Below are 22,121 nucleotides of genomic sequence, written 5' to 3'. Positions count from 1 at the left end.
AATTAAGCACCCCACCTAATACTCTTTTTCACTTCCCACTTCATTCCTCCTTGAGCACAGCCTGCAGAAATAGAGTCTCTTCCCTGTACATCCCTGCCTGGCTCCTTACCCACTTCAATTCTTGGTTTCCTAGCTTGTCCACGGCACAACCCTCCTACAAGCACCCTTCCCTTTAGGGGCTCAGGGACCTCAGTCAGATTTGAACCCTGTCTCTGCAGCTTGCTATGGGCAGTAGATTTGATTCCCTGAACTGCAGTTTCTTCATCTGTAGTTCATAAGCAGCAGTTTTGTTTAGGGTGGCTGTGTGGATCCCACAGCATAATATATGCAAAGCACTTTACAGAGTGCCTGGTAGGTAGGTAAGTATTCAAAACACTGTGATTATTTTCAGAGATTGCTCCCCTCCAGTGCGGCTATGGGGATAAATAAGTTGGCCAGGCTCACACTGGGCCTTTCTACTATTTAAGGACTTGTGAGCTTCTTTAACACAATGGACTTCATTCAGACTTCACAGACGCCCTGGCATGTGCTTTCCAGCAGCTTTTCTGATGAGTTTTCATAATTTTGTTCTGCAAGAGACCTAGAGTGTTGAAAATCCTTTTTCTCAAGAGCATGGTTAATGTTTTTGTTTTCTAAAGCTATAAGACAAAAAAAAATTTTTTTCGATGGGGGTAAAGATAGTGTAACCACTCCTATGATCTGTGTCATCACTGGGGGCTGTTCCTGACCTCCCCAATGTTATAGGAATATATATGTGTGTATATATATATATATATATATATATATATATATATATATATATATATATAGCTCTGCTGAGGCATATATGACATTCAAAAATTTTTTCATCCATTTTCTTTCTTTTCTTAAAAAAATATAATGTTATTTATTTATTTTTGGCTGTGCTGGGTCTTTTTCGCCATGTGGGCTTTTCTCTAGTTATGACTGGGGCGGGGGATGCTCCTTGAGGTATGGGGAGCAGGTGGTGGTGCTGCCGCTGGTTCTCATTGCGGCAGCTTCTGTTGTTGCAGAGCATGGGTGCCAGGGCTGTGGCACAGGGCTTAGTTTCTCTGGGGCACGTGGGATCATCCCAGATCAGGGATTGAATCCATGTCTCTGGCATTGACAAGTGGATTCTATACCACTGAGCCACCAAGGAAGCCCCATTTTCTCCCCCACCCCATTTTCTTTTAATTAAAAAAATTGAGGGGGACTTCCCTGGTGGTCCAGTGGCTAAGATTCCACCCTCCCAATGCAGGGGGCCTGGGTTGGATTTCTGCTCATGGAACCAGATCCTACATTGCCACAAAGAGTTCATATGACACAACTGAAAAAAAAAAAAAAAAGATCCTGGGTGCTACAGCTAAGACCTGGTGCAGCCAAAGAAATAAAAATAAATATTTTTTAAAATTCAACATTTTTTTATTGTGAAAGAACATAAGATTTACCATCCTAGCAATTTTTAACTACAGAGTTCAATTAGTGTTAAGTATATTCACATTGTGATGAAACTCATCTCCAGAACTTTTTCATCTTGCAAAACAGAACAAAGGGAAGGCCAGGGATCTCATCCAATTTAAACCTCAAGAGTTTTTTTTCACTTCCCCACATGTAATCACCTATGGAAAGAGGTGTCTGTTCATCAGACGTGGCCCAGAGCCCCTGCATTTGCTCCCCTTTCTCCTCTTCTCTCAGCGGCTACAGCTGTGCTCCTTTCCTGCCAGGTCGGCTGTTGATTAGAAACACTTGGCTTCTCCATGGCCCACGGTGGACATTTTCTTTAGAAGGAGTGGTCTTTGTCTTTTTTTTTTTTTCCTCATTCAAGTTATAAGGAGATGGGGAAGGGTAAGTAGAGAGGTCCAGTTTTTTCAGGACATTTATTTACTTGAAAGAGCAGTACTCCAACCTTGAACAGTGGGAATTTGGAGGAGAGGGAGGGGCCCTCAGGTTTGTCCTTGATCTTGGAGAGCAAGGGTCAATTCAGGAGTGAGTGAGGGATTTAGTTCTATTCTTCGGACAGACCAGAGGGTATTGGTTACAGGCCTCTATGGCTGTTTTAGACCTACTCACAGGAGATCAAGCCCTGGGGACAATGTCAGAGGACTTCCAAGGGTTGCTGGATCAGAGGTAGCCTGACACTGAGACAGCTTTTCAGGGTTCTCCTGAACCCTCAGCTGCTGCTCACCAGTTCTGGACTGGATACAGTTTGAGGCAAGGCTGTCAGGATAGAGGAGGCTCTTTGCATGAAAGGAACTGTGTTGGGACTTCCCTGGAAGCCCAGTGGTTAAGACTTTGCCTTCCAATGTAGGGGGTATGACTTCCATCCCTGGTCAGGGAGCTAAGATCCAACATGCCTCTTGGCCCAGAAACCAGAACATAAAATAGAAGCAATGTTGTAACAAAGTCAATGAAGACTTAAAAAATGGTTCACATCAAAAAAAGTCTTTTTAAAAAGTTCTTTTAAAAAGAAAGAAAGGAACCATGTTTCTGCCACTGAGGATCTCTTTGGTGTCAGCCCTTCTGTGGGATTTATCTGTCTAGGTTGAGTATAGCTGTTTGTTTTTCACTTCTGAAATATGGACATTAAAGTCTTGTTTCTTTTATAACAGTAAACATTGCTTTCTTTTTGAAAAAACCGTAAAATACTTTCCCTAAATCCAAAATGTGCAGCTTTTCTTTTGTCCTGTGCAGCCACAATACCTAGTTTTGGAACACCTTCCAGTTTCACTAAGTTTCCCAGCTACTGTTAAGATGGGTAAGATGGAAAAAAAAAAAAGATGGGTAAGATGGCTATCAGTGTTTTCAGTTTCCTGACGATGAACCTGCAGTCCCTCATGGCCTCACTGCTGGTACAAGGTCACTCACCATGTCTGAACCAGAACTTTGGGTTTCTGAGTCTTCCCTCAGGTTGCATCCCAGTATTTCCAAATCATTCCAGTTAAAAAAGCAACATCATTTTATATCATGACACTCTTAAGTTATTTGTTATAACAAACCTCCACTGTCTTTTTTCTGCTCTTCTTTTCAAAAAAACATACCAGGGTATACACGGGAACACCAATTTTAGGGACATTTATCTCTCCTTCCTGCCCCTCCCTCAGGTAGTAGAATCCTGCATGGAAGGTGTCTGCAAGCCAGACCCCAGGATGTATAAGCTGTGCTTGGAGCGGCTTAGCCGGCAGCCTTCTGAGTCCATCTTTCTTGATGATCTTGGACCAAATCTAAAAGCAGCTGCCAGCCTTGGTATTCACACCATTAAGGTAATGGTCACTGTTTTTTGAACACCTCTGTGCTTTAGGCACTAGTGTAAGCATGCTTCAGACAATAGTGTAAGTATTTCTTTTTAAAAATTTTTTATTTATTTTATTTTTGGCTGTGCTGAGTCTTTGTTGCTGTATGTGGGCTTTCTCTAGTTGCAGCGAGAAGGGCTAATCTTCATTGCCACGCAGGGGCTTCTGATTGCTGTGACTTCTCCTGTTGTGGAGCATGGGGTCTAGGCACGCAGGCTTTGGTTGCTACAGCATATGGGCTCAGTAGTTGTGGCTCCCCGGCTCTAGAACACAAGCTCAGTAGTTGTGCCACACCAGCTTAGTTGCTCTAAGGCATGTGGAATCCTCCCTGACCAGGGATCGAACCTGTGTCCCCTGTATTGGCAGGCAGATTCTTATCCATCGTACCACCAGGGAGGTCCTAGTGTAAGCATTTCTGTGCAGTCCTCTTACACTCAAGAGTCAGAGTTGCTTCTGGTAGTTTTTGCCCTTGCTGCCACAGTCTTTTTACCTTTTAATTATGAAATTTAGGTGATTAGTCACTTGTATTTTCAATAAGAAGGTAAGACACACACATACTAAGAAGGCAGTCAAGAAAAAGTCACACAGGGAGGTGAATGGCAGACTTAAGATGGTTCAGATGACAGGCTGAACTGGTAATGATGTTTTGCGTGGGGACCCAGAAGCTACCAGCACCTGGACCACCCCAGTGCTTTGAAGCAGGAGAAACCGTGTGAGAAGGGGTCTCCATCCAGCTTTCTACGTTTGGGTTTTCATTATTAACTGGATCGTAGGGACAGAGTGGACTCTACAGTACAATATTCTGCCCTCCTGGCAAAAGGGAGTATCATGGACATTTAACCCTCACTCTTCCCAGCAGATAGGAAAGATTAACGTGGTTAGGTAGTAAATAGAAGAAGGAAACTTATTCTGAGGCTTTGTCATCAGCTGACTTTCTGGCTCCCAGGTCTTTGCTCAGGCTATTTAAAAATATTTCTCTCTAAAAAAGTACCCTCTTAGAGAAAAGGCAGGAGGAGCGGTTAGGGTTGTCTGGGGATCCAAGCTCAATATTCTCTTTGAAACCAGGTTCATGACCCAGAGACTGCAGTAAAGGAATTGGAAACTCTTTTGGGATTTCCACTGAGAATGGCTGTTCCAAACATTCGCCTTGTGAGAAAGACTATGGAAATTCCCAAAGACTCCTTGGAGAAATACCTCAAAGACTTACTGGGGACCCAACCCACAGGTAGTTAAGTCTCTGCATTTTGGTAGAGGCTAGGCTTTCAGCCTGGCTCTCATTTTCTATCCTAGTGGAATGTGCTGGAGATAAAGATGCCATGTGGTGAAGAAAATAGCCCTTGGGCCCTGCAGACCTGGGTGCTGCTCTGTTTTGCTTGGGAGGAAGCACCAACCTCCTTTTCTATGGGTCCCCAGAGCGTACGTGGCCCTTGTTCCATGTGAGACTGTGGCGTGGCAGCAGTCACCTGCAAACAGCTGTCCTGGGGGAGAAGAACTTGCAGTATGTGCCTGGGGTGTTTGGGTCTTTCTGATATTTTTGAGATGACAGCCTGTTTTGTGAAGGTGACTTAAAAGTTGCAGGAGTTTAAAATGAGAAAATGTGTCTCCATCTCTTCATAGGTTGCTCTCTCATTTTTCACATTCCACCCTCAGAAAAACAGGTCATTCGTGAGCTTTTGAAGAAACTTCTACCTGGGCATAAAATTTGGCCTCCCCTGTTTGATCCTTGAGAGTTCTCTTTCTTTGCATGTAGCTTCATGTGAGGATGTTTTCTAGTGATCGGATTGTTCCTAGAGCCTCTACAGAGCTGAGGGACCATTTTGAGTCAGACCAGAGTTTGGGTAAACTCCGCGAGTTGGTGATGAACAGGGAGGCCTGGCATGTTGCAGTCCATGGAGTCTCAAAGAGTTGGACACAATTGAGCAACTGAACTGAACTGAATTGAGCCAATTCAGACAAACTCCCATCTTTTGCTCCTTTGACCAAGTGAAACGAATCTGTGTGTAGAGTTCAAATCATTGTAAGACTAGGGTCAATTAAGCTGTTTCTGCAAGGGAGCCTCAGAGTTTAATCTTTGTGGCGGGAAATCACATCTCCCCAAAGCTGCTTTGGTTTGAGCTGTAGCCTCTGCATAGCTCCTTTCAGCTGTCACACCCGTGTCAGGTGTGGTGTAGCCAAGTATGGGGTGAGGGACACACAAGGGCATTTTTCATCCTTGGCTTAAATTATTCCAGTTAGCAAGATGGGTTGCCATGACTGTGCTTGTGGTTGATAAACAGAACTATAAAGCTTTTCTTTACGGTGCAGGAGTTGGCAAGACGGACAAAATTGGATACCTGTGAAAGTGAAAATTGTTGTGGTGTAAATCCAGTGGCCTTTGCCACACTGCAGCGTGACATCCTGGACCAAAGCTGGGGTGGGGGGTATGCCTGGGATGCAGTCATGTCTGGTACCCAGGGAGGAGATGCTTTCCTTACAGTGCATTCCAAATCAGGATGCTCTGTGTCCATGTACAGTACTTCTCAGAAAGAAAGAATCTCTGTCCACATCTGTCCTCCAGAGCTGGTTTGAGTTTTCCTTTCTTTCAAACTTACAGGCCCATTGGAGCGCCTTCAGTTTGATCACGGGCAGTCAAATCCCACCTACTATGTCAAGCTGGCTACTCATCAGCTGGTTCTGAGGAAGAAACCCCTGGGGACACTCCTTCCATCCGCGCATGCAGTAGAGAGGGAGTTCAGGTAAATTCTCAGTGTGTGGGGGTGGGGCGCGCTCGCCATCTCCAGCCTCCACAGCCCCACCCCTGGGCTGGCGAGTCAGTGCCCCATCAAAGTGCCTTGAGACATTTAAAATTACAAGTATGACTTTCCAAAATTATTTTAGATAAGAACATGTCACCTAATTATATTCAGGAGATTGTTTTTTCTCTTTTCTCTGTCTAAACCACTAGGAGGCTAGAAATTTTTGGAATTCTGTTAGTGGGGCTTTAGCCCAAAGAAGCATGGCCTTTAATTGACAGTTATTGAAACTGGAGGATTCATTATGTGAATACCTCTACTTTTTTAAAAAAAGACTGAAGTATAGTTGATTTACTTGTGTTAATTTTTGGTGTACAGCAAAGTGATTCAGTTATTCAGTGTATATACACACACACATAAGTATTTTTTATGCAGTTTATTTACTTATTTTATTATTTTTGGCTGTACGGGGTCTTCGTTGTGGTGCACAGGCTCTTCGTTGCAGTGGCTTCTTCTGTTGCAGAGCGTGAGCTCTATCTAGGGCATGTGAGCTTCAGTAGTTCTGGGGTGTGGGTCTAATCACTCCGAGGCATGTGAGGTCTTAGTTCTTGGACCAGGGATGGAACCCCTGTCCCCTGAGTTGGCAGGCAGATTCCTAACCACTGGACCACTAAGCAAGTCCCTAAAGAATGTCTCTTATAAACAGTACCTATTAGGTCTTGTGTTTCTATCTGGTAGGACAATTTTCATCTTTTAATCAGTAATGTTTACTCTATTAAATTTAATGTAATTATTGGTATGTTTGACTTAGGTCTGTAAATGAACCATTTTTTGTTTGTCTCATCTGTTTTTTTGTTCTCCTTGCTTTCTTTGGTCAGTTGAATTTTTTAAAGAGTTCCATTTTAATTTATGCATTTATTAATTTTTAAATCAGAAAATAATTTCAAGAAAATTTCATCACTTCAGTCAGAAGTTCATACATTTTTCTTGGCAGGATGATGGAAGCCCTTGTAAATGCTGGAGCCCATGTGCCCAAAGTTTGTCACCTCTGTGAAGATTCAAGGTAATGTCCAGATTTACTTTTTATGTTGTATACTTAAGGTACAGAAGAGAAAAGCCCATATAATAACTCTAATTTCAGTTTTCTAGAGTAAAGGAAAATAAAATTTTGGTAGAAGAGGAAGGAGATTTTATAGGAACCTCCCGTTTGGTAGAAAACATTTTTTTTTTAAACATTCTAGAAATATATTTCCATCAAGTTGCATGTTATTTGTTTTTCTTAGTTTTTTTATTGTGGCTTTCTAAGCATCTAAAGTTGCTTTGTAATATGCTTTTTAAAATAATTTTATTGATTTTTGGCTGCACAGGGTCTTCAGTGCTGCACTCAGTCTTTAGTTGTGGAGAGCGGGAGCTCTCTAGTCTCTAGTTGTGGTACACAGGCTTCTCATTGCAATGGCTTCTCTTGTTGTGGACCACAGGGTCTAGGGAGCGGGCTTCAGTAGTTGGGTCTCTCAGGCCCCAGAACATGTGAGCTTCAGTAGTTACGGCACACGGGCTTGGTTGCTCCATGGCATGTGGCATCTTCTAGGACTAGGGATCGAACCCATGTCCCCTTCATTGGCAGGCAGATTCTTAACCACTGCACCACCAGGGAAGTCCTTGTAATATGCTTTTTAAGTCTGTGTCTTTTTTCTCAATTTTTAAATTATGAAAAACGTGAAATTTACAGAGTAGTTGAAAGAAGAAAAAAATAGCATAATAAGCACCCACTTACACTTCAGCTAGATGGAAACATTGTTAACATTTTGCCATATTCGCTTTCTATATATGTGTATGTATGTATGTAAGTGTATTTTATATATATAAAATATTATAGAAATAGTAATAATTACATAATAACAAAATAATTTTATAAAGTAATATTGTCTTGTAACACTTAATAAATTTTGTTAAATAATTATAAAGGATTACTTTGTAAAATATATATATGTATGCATATATATACATATACATTTTTATTTTTGTTTTTATATATTTAATTTTTTTGCTGTGTTCTGTGGCATGTGGGATCTTAGTTCCCTGACCAGGGATCAGACCTGTGCCTCCTGCATTAGGAGTGTGGACTTTTAATCACTGGACCATCAAGGAGGTCCCAATAAGTATCTTCTTAATAAATTTATATTAGTAAATTGAACCTTTATAAGTAAGCTGCAGGCAGCATACATCTCCTAAAAATAAAGATATTTTCTTTCATAGCAGTATTACATTTAAGATAATTAAAAAGAATTGTATAACCTAATATCTTGTCCATGTTCAAGTCAGGATAAACAGTCCTAATGGTAGAATTTTCAAAACAACTTTTTAGAGTACTAAGCTGATTTCTAGGAATGATGAAGAGATGGATTAACGACATTTTGGTGTGACACCTTGATATTAGAGTGGTATGTATGCCATTCAAACCACTGGATAATGATGAAATTATATCTAACGGGAAGGGATACTTATAGGAACTTCACTGGAGCCAGACACATTCCAGATACTCCATATGTAAATTTTCCCCCTTAATTCTTATAACTGCCCCTTGGAGATTAAGAAAAACAAGCTCAGAGAGGTTTACTATGTTCCTCAGGATCACACTGCTAGGAAAGGCAGAGGTGGGACTTAAGCCTGGTTCTGTGTGACTCTGACCCCCTCTCAACAGCTGCTTTCCTATATTATCACACTTAATCCCATTCTGATGCCTTCTACAAGTGGACCAAAGAGAAGAGAGGCATGCTGGCAAGGGAGTGTAAACAGGGATGTGTGTGTGTGTGTGTGTGTGTGTGTGTGTGTGTGGATTGGTTTGGAGAGGGAGTACTTCTAACCTCTGCTTATATGCAGAGGAAAAAGGAAGTTTCCAGTACTCCCACCCAGCACTGAGAACTTACACACAGGACAGAACAGTGCCCTAACTAACAGCCTGCCACATCACAGGCCACTGAAATACCCTGTTTGTGTCCCTCCCAGCATTGTCGGCAACCCCTTCTATCTGATGGAATACTGCCCAGGCCTCATCCACAAAGACCCCTCTCCGCCAGGCTTGGAGCCCAGCCAGAGGCGGGCCATCTACACTGCCATGAAGAGAGTCTTGTGTAAGATTCACAGTGTGGACCTCAAGGCTGCAGGCCTGGAAGACTATAGGAAACACGGTGAGCACGGGGCCCCTTGTCTTCTGTGTTGATGTTTCCTCACTGGTCCTCTGCTTTCTGGATTTGGATGGTATCAAGGTATTAAAGCATCAACCTTTGCTAATTGTGAGGTGGGCTTGTTAGTTTCTTACTTGGAAAGCCTGTTTCATTTTGTGGAGGTGTTGCTTACCTAGACATTTTGTCCAGGGATAAATACCTTCATGAACTACAGAATCTCTCCTCCCTGCAATTTTTATCTCACTGTATCATTTAAACCTTTCTTTTTTCTGATTGCCCAAAGGTAGTTAAGATACCTACTTTCTTCTCTGTTTTCTGCCCTTTCCCATAAATATTCTTTTTAACAGGGATAGATTTTTAAAACTTCATTGTGCCAAATATTTGTTTATATAATTTGCTTCTACTTTTTTCTTTTCTTTTTTTGTATCTCAATTTGAGTTCCTGCTCATTCTTGTGAGCATTTGTTATCATCAGGTTTTTTGTTTTCTTTTTAAAAAATCAGATTTATTGAAGTGTAGCATTTTATGAATTTTGACAAATGGGCACGATTTGTAGGTTTGTTTATTTTTGGCTGCGTCGAGTAGCATAGAGAATCTTAGTTCGCTGACCAGGGATTGAACCCATATCCCCTGCAGTGGAAGCCTGGGGTCCTAACCACTGAACTGCAAGGAAATCCCCCACAAATACACATAGTTTATAATCAACACACAATTGTCCCTGTGCTTTTGCATGTTGAATCTTTATTGTGAGCCAAAAAATTGTACTTCTGCCCTGCAGAGTTCAAGATTATCTAACTCTTGACTAGTTTGCATTCCTGTGGCTATGGGTAACTGCTCAGTCGTGTCTGACTTTTTGCAACCACATGGACTGTAGCCCTCCAGGCTCCTCTGTCCATGGGATTTTTCAGTCAAGAGTATTGGAGTGGGTTGCCATTTCCTTCTCCAGGGGATCTTCCTGACCCCAGGGATCGAACCTGTGTCCCCTGTGTCTTCTGCATTCAGGATTCTTTACCATTGAACAACCTGGGAAGCCCATGCATTCCTAGCTGTGGTCAAAAAGAATCTCTCAGCTAAGCTGTATTTTCTTCTTTCTCTACTTTTAACCAAAACACCTATGTTTTCTGTAGGATCATATCAAGGGCTGCAGTATGTGTTCAGTGTATATCAACTTCCTGACATACTTCTACCAACTTACCTAAAATTCTTTCACTCTATAGGCACATGATCTGAATCCTCAAAACTGACAATTTGAGACACTTTGCTACCACAAAGCAGGCTTGCCAACTTCCAGCCCCAGTTGAGGGGGTTCTCCACACCTTCCAAGTACATCCAGACCCATATCATCCTCCCATATTTTAACCTGTTGACCAGAGTTACAAACTTTGTCACTGTTGCCTCTGTTTGGTGGTCTCAATGGAAAATATTTACAATAAAACTTTTTTATTATTTATCTGAAATTCAAATTTAACTGAGTATCCTGTATTTTATCTAGGAGCCCTAGTTACTAGTAAAATAGCCATTAGGCAAAGACAACAGCTGTTGCCTATATTGATCCATTATTTCAGGATGGAAAGAGCCCTGGACAGGAAGTCAGGTGCTGATTTGTGGGGTGACCTTGGGCAAGCCCCATTATTTTGTCTTAGTTTTCTCAAGAGTAGAGGTTATGTAAAAAAGCCCTGCCCTGCCCCCCTCACAGAGCTGATGTGAAAAGCAAAGGAGCTGGCAGCTGTCCCAGCGCTGTGAATGGAGATGAAGCCTCTGTCACATGAAGCAATGGGCAGTGTGACATCCTGCAATGGAAAGAGAACAGTTTAAGGAGGGCCCTCCCACATGCTAAGTGTATCCTTTGCCTTTTAGTTTTAAAGTTCTTTTTACAGTGACCTATTAGTGTGACAAAGAGACAAAGTAGAAATAAGGTATCATTTTTTGTGACTCAGGGCCAACCTCCCAGGCTGTGTTTTGAGCCTGACCGCATAAAGCAGCTTCCTCAGATTTCACATTCACTGATCCAGCTAAAGGGGCATCAGATCTTCCTTTTCAAGACTCCTGCAATCTCTAGAGTTACGTCAGGAGCCCAGCTGCTGGGCAGGGCATTGGCTATATATAGCTATTCTGCCATCTGTGTAAAATGAGTGTACTTAAAATTTGAATAAATATAAATGTTTGTTTGCTGAGGTGAAAAAAAATCTCTGAAAGGACACAAAAGACTGGTCATGTTGGTTGCCTTTGGGGAAATGAGCTGAGTGGCTGAGCAAAGGGGTGGGAGAGCCTTTCCTGCACCCCCCTTTGTCACTGTAATTTCAAGGCTTGTGAATGTATCATTTATTCAAGAGAACACATTTAAATTTTTTTTAGGCACACGAAATGATCTAATCAAAAGGGACTTTTGACAAAGATGCTTTAGGTCCAGTCTAGTTATCACACAGAACCTTTCCACCAAGGACCTGCAGAGAGCATGATTCCCTTTTCTCATCCCAGAGGGCAGGCTGCTTTGGGGAGGAAGGGCATTAGTGCTTGGCAGGCTTGCTCAGGACCAGCGGCCAACAGAGCAGAGACACAGGGACAGCTGCACCTGCTTCCCACAAGAAGGGAGTGTGCGCAGCACTGGGGTGGTGTGTGCATGGGGGTGGGGGGACATCCTAAATCCACGTAGGAGGTTAACCTGAGGGGCTCCTTCAACAAAGGTTCAGCTTCTGGAGGCTTTAGTATTTGATTTCTTATGATAATTTTCAAACTTACAGAAACATTCAGTAGTGCTGTGAATAACTATATCCCGTGACTGATTTTAACAATGATTAACTTTTGCCATGTCTGTTTATCTTTCTCTTTCTGCATCTATCTATTTGCACAATTAACAAAGTGGTAGAGACCCTGACACTTGACTCCTGAGTGCTTCAGTATGCCTTTCCTAATAATAAGAACATTTCAAAGTACCATTATCACAACCAAGAAAACTCATCATTTTCCCCAATATCTAAGACCCAGTCCATATTCAGATTTCCTCATTATTCTCCATATATCTTTTATAAGTGAGGTGGTTTGTTTTTGGTTTGTTTTTCAAGTCAGGATCTGATCAAGGAACCAAGAACAGTACCCCCCCTTTTTTTTTTTAATAAATTTTTAAAGGGACCAAGTCAGTTGTCTTATGATTTGTCTTGATTATTACCTTATGGTTTCATTTACTACTTTGGACTTCTTGTAATTCCCAAAATTGAACTCTAGTAGTTCTAAAGGCTTGATTTTATTTTGAGTTAAAACCTTTCATAGGGACTTCCCTGGTGGTCCACTGTCCAAGACTCCACTTTCCCAGTGAAAGGGGTCCCTGTTCCATCACTGGTCAGGAAACTAGATCCCATGTATGACAACTGAGAGTTCACATGCGATAACTACAAATCCCACGTTCCATGATAAAAGATCCACCCTGCCACACCGAAGATGGAAAATCCTCTGTGCCACAACTAAGACCTGGGACAGCCAAATAAATAAATATATATTTTTTAAAGATTAAAAGAAAAGAAAACATATCATGTCTAGAGTGAGTTATGTGATGATGATAAATGTGTTGATCTAGACAAAATGGTGCCCAGAAACTAGCCATTAATCCAATCCCCTGTGACACTGTTAATCAACATCATGGCAGGCTCCCTTCAGCCCAATATGACAGCAGAAGTGCTTTGGGGAATTCCTGATTAATTTAATTTATTTAGGAAAAGAAGAGATAAAGAGCAGGAAGCAGGCCAACTGAGTCTAACTTCTGGCTCCCAGCCCATGGAATGTAAGCTTAGACCCATCTCCTCCCTATGACCCGGATCCTTGTCTGTAAAGTGGGGATTAAAACACTCGTGTGTAGCTCCAGGAATTCAGTGAGCTATAATAACGCATGTCAGGCACTTAGCACCAAGTCTGGTACATGTCAAGTGCTCAGCAGTGGTAGTAGCTGCTGATGGAACAACAATACTGTTACATGTTAGTACTATTAAGGGTTGTTGGCGGGGTGGGGGGCGGGGTCTCACTGGTTTTCTTTGCCTCTGCGTAGGGCAAGCAAGCTCGGCGACTGTGAAACAAACTGGAAAGCTGACTGAATTCATGTGTAACCTGGCATGGGATTTTCCAGTCAAAGAGGAGTTCCGGGTTTTCAAGGAGATGCTGGCCACCAAACCATTAATGGGGTCCCACCACTCATGGTCCAGGCCACAGTCCCTGCTGAGGACCCCAGGCACGAGGAGTTATGTCACCTCCACAGACTCTTCTCTAGCTCATTCCTCAAAGGGAGCTCTGATCTTCTCTCCAGAAGGCCTTTCCCCCCGAGTCAGGGAGCTGTATCAGCGGCTGAAGGAGTTTATGGAGCGACACGTGTACCCCGTTGAGCCGGAGCTGCAGCGTCACCAGGCCTCGGCCGAGAGGTGGACCCCCTCCCCGCTGGTCGAAGATCTCAAGGTAAAGCAGCCTTTCGTTAGCACAGCCCAACCTCAGCTCATCCACTGTCCATATCTGTTCCTTCTTAGGCAGTGAAGAGATAGGAGAGTTGAGTTCAGTGGTCTCTGCTTTCCACCACCACTAGAAAGAGCCAGCCCTAGATCACTCAGTTTCACTTCATTGCTCTTTCTGTGTGATGTCTCGGTCTGATACTCAGCTCAGGCAGAGGAATGCCAAGTCTGTGGCTTATAACCCTGAGGAGCATGGACTCATTTTATGCATGTCTGAATCATGTAAATTTGAGACTAAGTGATATAAATTTCATCAATTAAATGACACTCTCTACAAAGAATCCATAACATCAAACCTAAAGCCTCACATCAACTATAAACTATGTTTATGATCCTGACATACAGTGACATCATTTTAGTGGATAATGGAAATACCTGCTGTTCTTTTTCAGGATTGGTCTTACCTTGTGTTAGTTCTTAAGTTATCTGAGGTCTTTAGGAGCACATATTCTGCCTATGATGCAACCATCACCTACATTAAAAAGAAACGGCATTGAATTTTGTTCATAGTTATAAACGTACTGCAAGGTAACCAGAGCTCAAACATGGCAAGAGTAGAAAGAGTTCATGACCTAGAAAGAATTCTCTAAAATTCTCGGGCCTCTGAAATAATGACTGTCAACAATTTGATTTATAGGCTCCCAGCTCCTTTCTTCTGGTACATAATAATACATATTATTATCATTCCTGTTGTAATGAAAATGTTTTATGCATTTGAATCTTCCAGTTGTTTTATGTTATTTAATGATGTATCCCATGTCAGTGCCTGGAGATGAACCCAGGCACTGGGACCACATTGGGGGTGCACCATAATTTATCCACCCTGCCCCTGCCTGAGTGACACTGTGGGGATCTCAGTCTAGGTCACTCCGGGTCACTGAAGCAGCAGAGTGAGCAGCTGGTTGCTCACATGGACAGGGAGGCTGAAGAGCCAGCTGAAGGAGACAGTAGAAGCCAAGGGAAGGCCGGCTCTCGGGAGCCTGGCCATGACTATCACTAGGGCAGTGGCCGGATGCACTCTCAGGACTCCAAGATTGAGTTGGGAATTTTCAGCCAGTCATGTGTAGGTCCCGTGCTCACATCTTCATGCCACTGAAATGTCTACAGTGAGAGAGCACCGCAGAATAAGAAGGGGTTTGGATCCTGTGCAAGCAAAGGGTATCGAATGCTGTTACATACTTCTGTGTTCACTTCCTGTTTCTACAGTGTCAGTTTTTTAAAAAAATATTTGTTGCTCTGGGTCTTCTTTATGGTGCACAGACTGTCTCTAGTTGTGGTGCACATTGACTTTTTTTTGCTTTTGTTGCAGCACATAGTCTCAGTAGTTGTGGCCCATGGTCTCTAGAGTACACAGACCTTAGAGTGCTGAGGCTTCTCTAGTTGCAGCCTGCCAGCTTTGTTGCCCCACAGCACATGGGATCTTAGTTCCCCAACCAGGGATTGAACCTGTGTCCCCTGCATGCGAAGGCAGATTCTTAACCACTGGTACCAGGGAAGTCCCAGCATGAATTCTTTGAAGTAAAAATTCTGGTCCAAGGATAAGAACATTTTTAGTTGTTGTTTGTTTGGGTTTGTTTGAACTGCACCACGTGACTTTTGGGATCTTAGTTCCCTGAATAGGGATCAAACCTGGGCCCCTGCAGTGTGAGCGAGTCCTAACCACTGGACTGCCAGAGAATTCCTGAATGAGACCATTTTAAGTTTTGACAGATACTGCCAAATGTATATCAGAAAGGTGCTTGCCATTCTATGCTCCCATTGTTACCTTGTGAAATGTCCTATCCCCCACCTGCTGACCTGCACACTTAACCCTCACCCATTAGATGTACCCGTCTCATGCACGATGTGTTGGAAAAGCAGACAGTCATGCTGTGAACACTTCTAGACTCGAAAATGAATGCATATGAAAAATCTGCTTTAGAGAACATTCTGCATGTGGTCATACCTGAATGGGAATCATGACAACTAAGATTTTAGGGGAGAGTGGTGAAATTATGGCTCATGGCTTTTATTCAGTGTCATTACTACCAATAAATAAGAATGTTTGGCATTTACACTGCATCTCACAAATCCTGTGAGGTAAGCATCATGAACCTTGATTTAAAGATAAGGAATCAAGTTTGCCAGGGACACAGCTAGAAAAAATAGCACTTGGACTCAATCCAGATCTTCTGGGCTCAAATCTATGTGTTTTTCCCTCCCATAAGATGATTCTATTCATTTCCTTATTCTTCCTCTTCTCAGAACTCCCTTGCTTCCCTTCCTATTCTCCCTTCCTTTCCTGCTTCATTTGTTCTAATTAATCTGTCCTTCTTCTCCTTGGTCACTGCAGCTCAGCTAATTAGCTTAACACAGCCATGAAACAAGTGTATGTGCTGATTCTAGTAGTATGTGTCCTAGAGAGCAGTCCCAATGTGATAGGAAAGTCAGCCAGGTGGTGCCCTCCCAGTGGGAAGAATTTCCATCATCATTAATATTTAGTGCAGCCCCAGCTTCTGAGTCTGGCACACTATATTCTGTCGCTACCTGGACCCGGAAGAGTGAAATGTTTTCGAGAGGGAAAATGGCTGGCACTCACTCACTGTACAGCTGGACTACAGAGTGTCTGTCCTGCTGCCGTTCTTTACGCTGTCCATTCTGAGCCTCCGTCTCTAATTTGAGCTCCTAATAACCTTCCCACTTGGATGCTTTTCCCAGTCAGTCAGTCAACTCCATTCCTACTCTTGCTCAGTAGCTGTGACTGGTAGGGTGAGTGGTGACCGTCCCAATTCAGCAGATGAGGAAACTGCCAGGGGGAGCTCACCATCTTGCCTAAGGTCTCCCAACAGGTGTGGTGGGGCAGGGCCTGAACCAGGCAGTCTGATTCAGGGCCTGGGTTCCTGACCCCCAGGCTAGGCTTCCTGGTTTCCCTGTCAGGAGCTACATTCAGAAACCCAGGGTTACTTCCCCAGGATCAAAGTGCCTCATGAAGAAAGCTGGATCAGGGGATCTCCTTGGGCACCTCATCAGAGCAGCTGAGGCTGCTCCCAGATGTCCTGGCCGGTTCCCTGCAGGCACACTGAAGGACCCTTCTTTCTCTGTGTTATGGGGTGAATTTTATGCTGCAGCATGATGACAGTAATGATGCTAACAGTGAGGGGGTGAGGTAGGTGGGGCATCTGGGATACAGACACAAGGAAGTGAACTGATTGCCACCATCCCTGTTAGGAATGGGCCTAACAGACTCTTCTGTTATGAGTCCCCAGACTCTTCTGTTCTCCTCTCACAGATCTGAGGGGTTGTATCCAGCCTGGTGGTTTGGACTTACTCGTTATTTTCCATGGGCCAAGATAGCATGACAACCACCCTGTGTGGATCCCTGATTTCTTTTTGCTGTGACAGGAGAAAGCCAAGGCCGAAGGACTTTGGAACCTTTTCCTACCCCTGGAAACTGATCCTGAGAAGAAATATGGAGCAGGGCTGACCAATGTGGAGTATGCACATTTGTGTGAGGTCATGGGCACGTCTCTGTATGCTCCTGAGGTACCTTCTTTACCGTCTTCCTCAGCCTGGGAGGAAATCCGTGTCCTCCAGAGAGTTCAGCCATCTTCCTGGGCTAATGGGGTTCCTTGTAGCAGCACTGGACTCAGGAGCTCTGACACAAACTCAGACTCCTTATGAGTGAAGACACTGCAGGCAGGTGGCTGGAGCCAGAGCAGGAAAGGAGCAGGGAGTGGGCATCTTCTCGAGTGAGCACAGCTTGGCTGGCTTCTGTGGAGCCTCAGTCCACCAGTTCTAGTCTCCTCCTTCTCTCCCAACAAGCTCTGTGGTTGAGCTTAGGTACTCTGAGCTGCTGTACTGACAATGTCCTGGGTCTCTGCATCCTTGGGGAGAGGAAGGACTTTCATAAGGGTGTCAGAGGGCATGTATCTTGGAAGGAGCCCTGGTTCATGCTTCTGGGGAATTTGAAGTTTTGAATATGATAAGGGAGTCACCTTTGTGTTTTTTCTCCTTTCCAGATCTTTAACTGTTCTGCTCCAGACACGGGGAACATGGAGCTTCTGGTTCGATATGGCACTGAGGAGCAGAAGGCCCGCTGGTTGATTCCATTGCTGGAGGGAAAGGCTTGCTCCTGTTTCGCTATGACTGAGCCCCAGGTACCTACCTTGGGTCACCCACAGGCGCTCCTCATCAGGCCAGACTCTCACCCAGCCCCATCGGGCTCTGCCATCAGGGACCTCGGGACCCTTGCCAGCTCTAATCAGAATGTGCTCTCACTCAGGTCGCCTCCTCCGATGCCACCAACATCAAGTCTTCCATCCGAGAGGAAGATGGCTTCTATGTCATCAGTGGTCACAAGTGGTGGATCACAGGTATTTGGCCTGAAATTCATTTTTCAATCACATTTATGTGGGTCTGCCCTGATAAGATGTCTTCTCTGCCCTGCTGTTGTGTGAGAGACTGTGGGAGGGACTAGCCTCATTTCCAGTTAACACAAAGGAGATTCTGTCTCTGTTCCCAGAAGAGGCAGCAAACCCTGAGAGAGCCAAAGGTTCTACATGGACTCCAGGTGACCCCACAAGGGACAGTTCCAGGAATCTCTCCTCAACTCCCCACTCTTCATTCTGCCGTGGGCGTCTCCCTTTAGACAGGCCGGAGGTCACTTCCTCAATGGTGTCCCCCTCTAGTGAGCTCAGCTGTGCTATAGCAGAAGGGCTGGTGATAATCCTATCATTCACTAGGCCTTAACTCTCTAGGGTCCCCGGTACATGCTGTGGGGACCTCCCCTCACTGAGTCTCCACCCCTCCCCAGAAGGTCTGTGGTATTATCCCCAGTTTACAGAGCAGGAAACTAGGATGGAGAAATGACTTGAGTCACTGCCCAAGGTACTAGCCCCCCAACTGGCAAGTAGGGAACCACCCAGAGTTCAAGGCTGGCCTGACTCTGAAGCCTGTGCCCAAAGCCAGCATGTTTCCACCTCCTGTGGGAACAAAGCAGAACAGGCTGCCACTGATAAAGTAGCAGTTTTCAGCCTCTTTTCTCCAAATTATATTTTCATACTGACGTTGTGCTTTAAAAAAACAAAACTGTTCTTAGGATGTTGGATTCCTTCCTCACTGGGACAGAAACCAGTTGCTCTTATTGCTGGTCAAAGGGCTACATGGCCTCATGTGATCACGTGACATCTTAAAGGGCCCCATCTTCTCGCTGACTTCAGCGTCTCTGGGCCAGGACTGAGTGTTTAAGGAGAGCTGATGGCCCTGGTGTCAGATGATGGGGGGCTGTCTCTCTCCTTTCCTGGCAGGTATCCTGGATCCTCGCTGCCAGCTCTGCGTGTTTATGGGGAAAACAGACCCACAAGCCCCACGCCACCAGCAGCAGTCCATGTTCTTGGTTCCCATGGATACCCCAGGGATAAAAATCATCCGGCCTCTGAAGGTGTATGGGCTGGAGGACGCACCAGGTTTGTCCCTTGCTAGCAGCTCGCTTCTCTGTGTGGGTCTGGATCTAGGGAAAAGGCTTTGGACAGCAGATGCTCCAGGGCAGAAGTAACACCTGTAAGAGTCTGAGGACATTTGGAAGGCCACGTGCTCCTGCATTTCAGTTCCATCCATGAATATCAACCACGCAGGCAAGCTTCAGACAGGGAGCTTTCTGTTTTTTGTTTTTTTTTCCTCTTCTAATCATAGAAGATAAGCAGGACTCTGGGAGGTAAGGAGGCCACAGAAGATGGAGCAGGAGGCAGACCCTCCAGACCTTTTCTTGTAGACCACAGCGTGGACAGCCTATCTCCTGGCCTGGAGGTCCTCTCACAGGGGCTCTTTCTCTGCTGATGATGTCCACATTTTGACTTCAGAGTTTCCCTAGGGTCACTACACTGTGAGAGTCACAGACTACTAGGAGTTCCAGTTTAAGTTAGAGTCACATTTTATAAAAGGAATACCAAACTATTCATTTGACATTTTAAATTACCAATTTACTTTCCATCTGCAAAAGTCTTATTCCTGCCTTCCATCCTCCTTCAATCATATTCCAGTTAGAAGTCTACAAAAGGGCAGGGATATTGCCAGCAGATGAGATAAATGCATCCCAAGAAAACAGGAAAGCGGATTGCTCGGGGGTACTCTATCGTTTTTTTCAGGTGGCCAAAGTGAAGTCCTGTTCGAGCAGGTACGCGTGCCCAAAGAGAACATCATCCTGGGCCCTGGCCGGGGCTTGGAGATCCTCTTAGGCCGACTAGGCTCTGGCAGGATCCATCACTGCATGCGGCTGATTGGCTGCTCCGAGAGGGCACTGGCACTTATGAAGGCCCGAGTAAGTACTTCCCTTTCCGCCTGTCTCTGGACCAGAATGACCCATCTGTCTTCCTCTCAGATTTCTAATCCTAACTGTTTCCTGAGAGCAGACTTAGCAGGTGAAGCGAGGTGATGTTCTTTACAAGAAGCTGTGTCCTTGTGTTTGCTCTGCCTCTTTTACTTTGCTAAAGTTTCAAATTCAGAGCAGAATGGGCCTCGCTCTGTCAAGGGGACCAGAAGGAATAGGCTGGACCCTGTGGCAGCAGAGGGCAAGGTTCCAAGATCCATAGGGTCATGGTCTACTGATGACCATTTCTGCTACCAGCTCATCTTTAAAAATCAGATAACACAGAGAACTTGGGGTTCCGGCATCCAGCCCTGCACCATCCTCCTCCCCCAGCACACCCAAAACTTGATTCTTCTGTGACCCCTCAAAAGTTGCAAGCCCATACAAGAGTGTTATTTCTGTGAACAGTGATTCAAATCCGTGAAATCAGTTTCATTCTGAAGTGATTTCAGAGTGAAACTTCAGACCGAATAGATGTCTCACAAGATAGTCTTAATGAAGAATAGCAACAGTTCAGGGTATCGAATTACTGAGCAAAGTTGTGATTCAAATCCTTTTTAGTTGAAACCAGCCAGTTACTCCCTGACTCAGATATAGTCTCCATTCTCATCCTGCAGATCAATCTGACCTAATATGTCAGAAATCTTAGAAGATGCCATAGTATTGATGTAGCCATGCTACTCACTGGACTTGGTCGAAAGGGAGTAATCAGGAATCTACAAAAAATTTGATACTAGGAGGTTCACCACAGCCATGATTATGTTAGGAAACACCTATAAGGCTAGCTATTGGGGTCTGGTTAAATAACCCTGCTATGGGCGTGCAGTGGAATTCCAAAATGATGCTGTAGAAATCTATTTGTTAACTAGAGATATGTTCGCTATATTCTAAGTGAAAAAAAAAGGCTATAAATACAGAGAGAATGACTTTAAAAAAAAAAGCGGATATATGTATATGCATATAGAAAAAGTCTAGAAGGGTATGCAACAAATAGTAAGTATAATTTACTAGATAATGGGGTGCTGGGTGTTTATATTTTATCTGAAAATGTATACTCTTTTCTGCCATGAGATATTCGTATGTTGTAATTGTTTTTAATTTTTAAAAATAAGGTGGAAGAAGGACCCCTTATCACCTTTTCTGACTGCTTGTAGCTTTTGAACACTACTCAATCTCTGTTGCAGTAACAGGTGCCCACAAGAGGGCTCTGGCACCCAGACTTTGCCCCTGAGAGTTCCTCAGGATGTGAAGCAGGCCCTGGTGTCAGTAGAGGGTGCCCTCCTGGTCTGTGTGAGGCGCCCACAGTCACTGCCTGGTTCCCAGAGTAGCCCTGGGCCACAGGCGACTCAGATCAAGCTCTGTCCTGCCTGGAGGCCAGGCCTGCCCAGATGGGGCAGAATGGCTGGCGTAAAGGGGTTGTGCAGATAATTTGTGCAGCTACCATGTCTAGCTTCCCCCGCCGTCCTCTCCTGTGCTCCCACCCTCTCCTCTGCAGGGCATCTTCCATGCCTCCCATCCTGTCTCCTGTGTCCACAGGTGAAGTCCCGCATGGCCTTTGGGAAGCCCCTGGTAGAGCAGGGCACGGTCCTGGCAGACATTGCCCTGTCCCGCGTGGAGATCGAGCAGGCCCGGCTGCTGGTGCTGAAAGCTGCCCACGTCATGGATGTGGCGGGAAATAAGGTAGGAGGCCGAGGGACCTCACAGAGGACAGGTCCCGAGGACACGGTGAGGGATGCCAGCCGGGAAATCTATTAATAGATGCTGATTCTTCCCTCCCCACTCAGCAAACCACAGAGAAAGTGCTTGACTCCTTGACATAAATAACTTTGCTTCAACTCTCCTTGGAACTACCTGGGCAGCTTCTGAAAAATAGAAAAGGTACAATAAAGAGGACTAACCTTTCTGTTTTATTGACCCACTGACCTTATGGGTTCAAGACAGCAGGGCCACATGGCCCCGGCCTGAGCTACAGCCCCACCTGATCTTACAGGCATCAGGCAAACTGAGAGTAAGCCAGGGAATTAGAGGAGAAGCTTCATTTTCAACGTGACATTATCATTTAAGTGGCTCTGAGTGCCTCTGGTG

General features: G+C 44.5%; 1 protein-coding gene across 1 annotated transcript in view; it reads left to right on the top strand.

Moving 5' to 3' along the window:
* The window catches only part of LOC122423446 (acyl-CoA dehydrogenase family member 10-like), a 37,167-nt gene that overhangs the window by 13,189 nt on the left and 1,857 nt on the right, over window positions 1-22,121 (top strand). The window contains exons 5-16 of the mRNA XM_043440530.1: window positions 3,102-3,260; window positions 4,356-4,515; window positions 5,884-6,025; window positions 7,017-7,085; window positions 9,029-9,210; window positions 13,243-13,643; window positions 17,075-17,215; window positions 17,692-17,829; window positions 17,955-18,045; window positions 18,979-19,137; window positions 19,816-19,988; window positions 21,573-21,716. Of these exons, the coding sequence (XP_043296465.1) occupies window positions 3,102-3,260; window positions 4,356-4,515; window positions 5,884-6,025; window positions 7,017-7,085; window positions 9,029-9,210; window positions 13,243-13,643; window positions 17,075-17,215; window positions 17,692-17,829; window positions 17,955-18,045; window positions 18,979-19,137; window positions 19,816-19,988; window positions 21,573-21,716 (1,959 nt within the window). The remainder of the gene's footprint in view (window positions 1-3,101; window positions 3,261-4,355; window positions 4,516-5,883; window positions 6,026-7,016; window positions 7,086-9,028; window positions 9,211-13,242; window positions 13,644-17,074; window positions 17,216-17,691; window positions 17,830-17,954; window positions 18,046-18,978; window positions 19,138-19,815; window positions 19,989-21,572; window positions 21,717-22,121) is intronic.

The sequence above is a fragment of the Cervus canadensis genome, chromosome 1 (genome assembly GCF_019320065.1).
Source record: "Cervus canadensis isolate Bull #8, Minnesota chromosome 1, ASM1932006v1, whole genome shotgun sequence".
Classification (NCBI taxonomy): Eukaryota; Metazoa; Chordata; class Mammalia; order Artiodactyla; family Cervidae; genus Cervus; species Cervus canadensis.
Note: the sequence above shows the minus strand (reverse complement) of the source record. Positions and strands in the feature narration are given on the sequence as shown.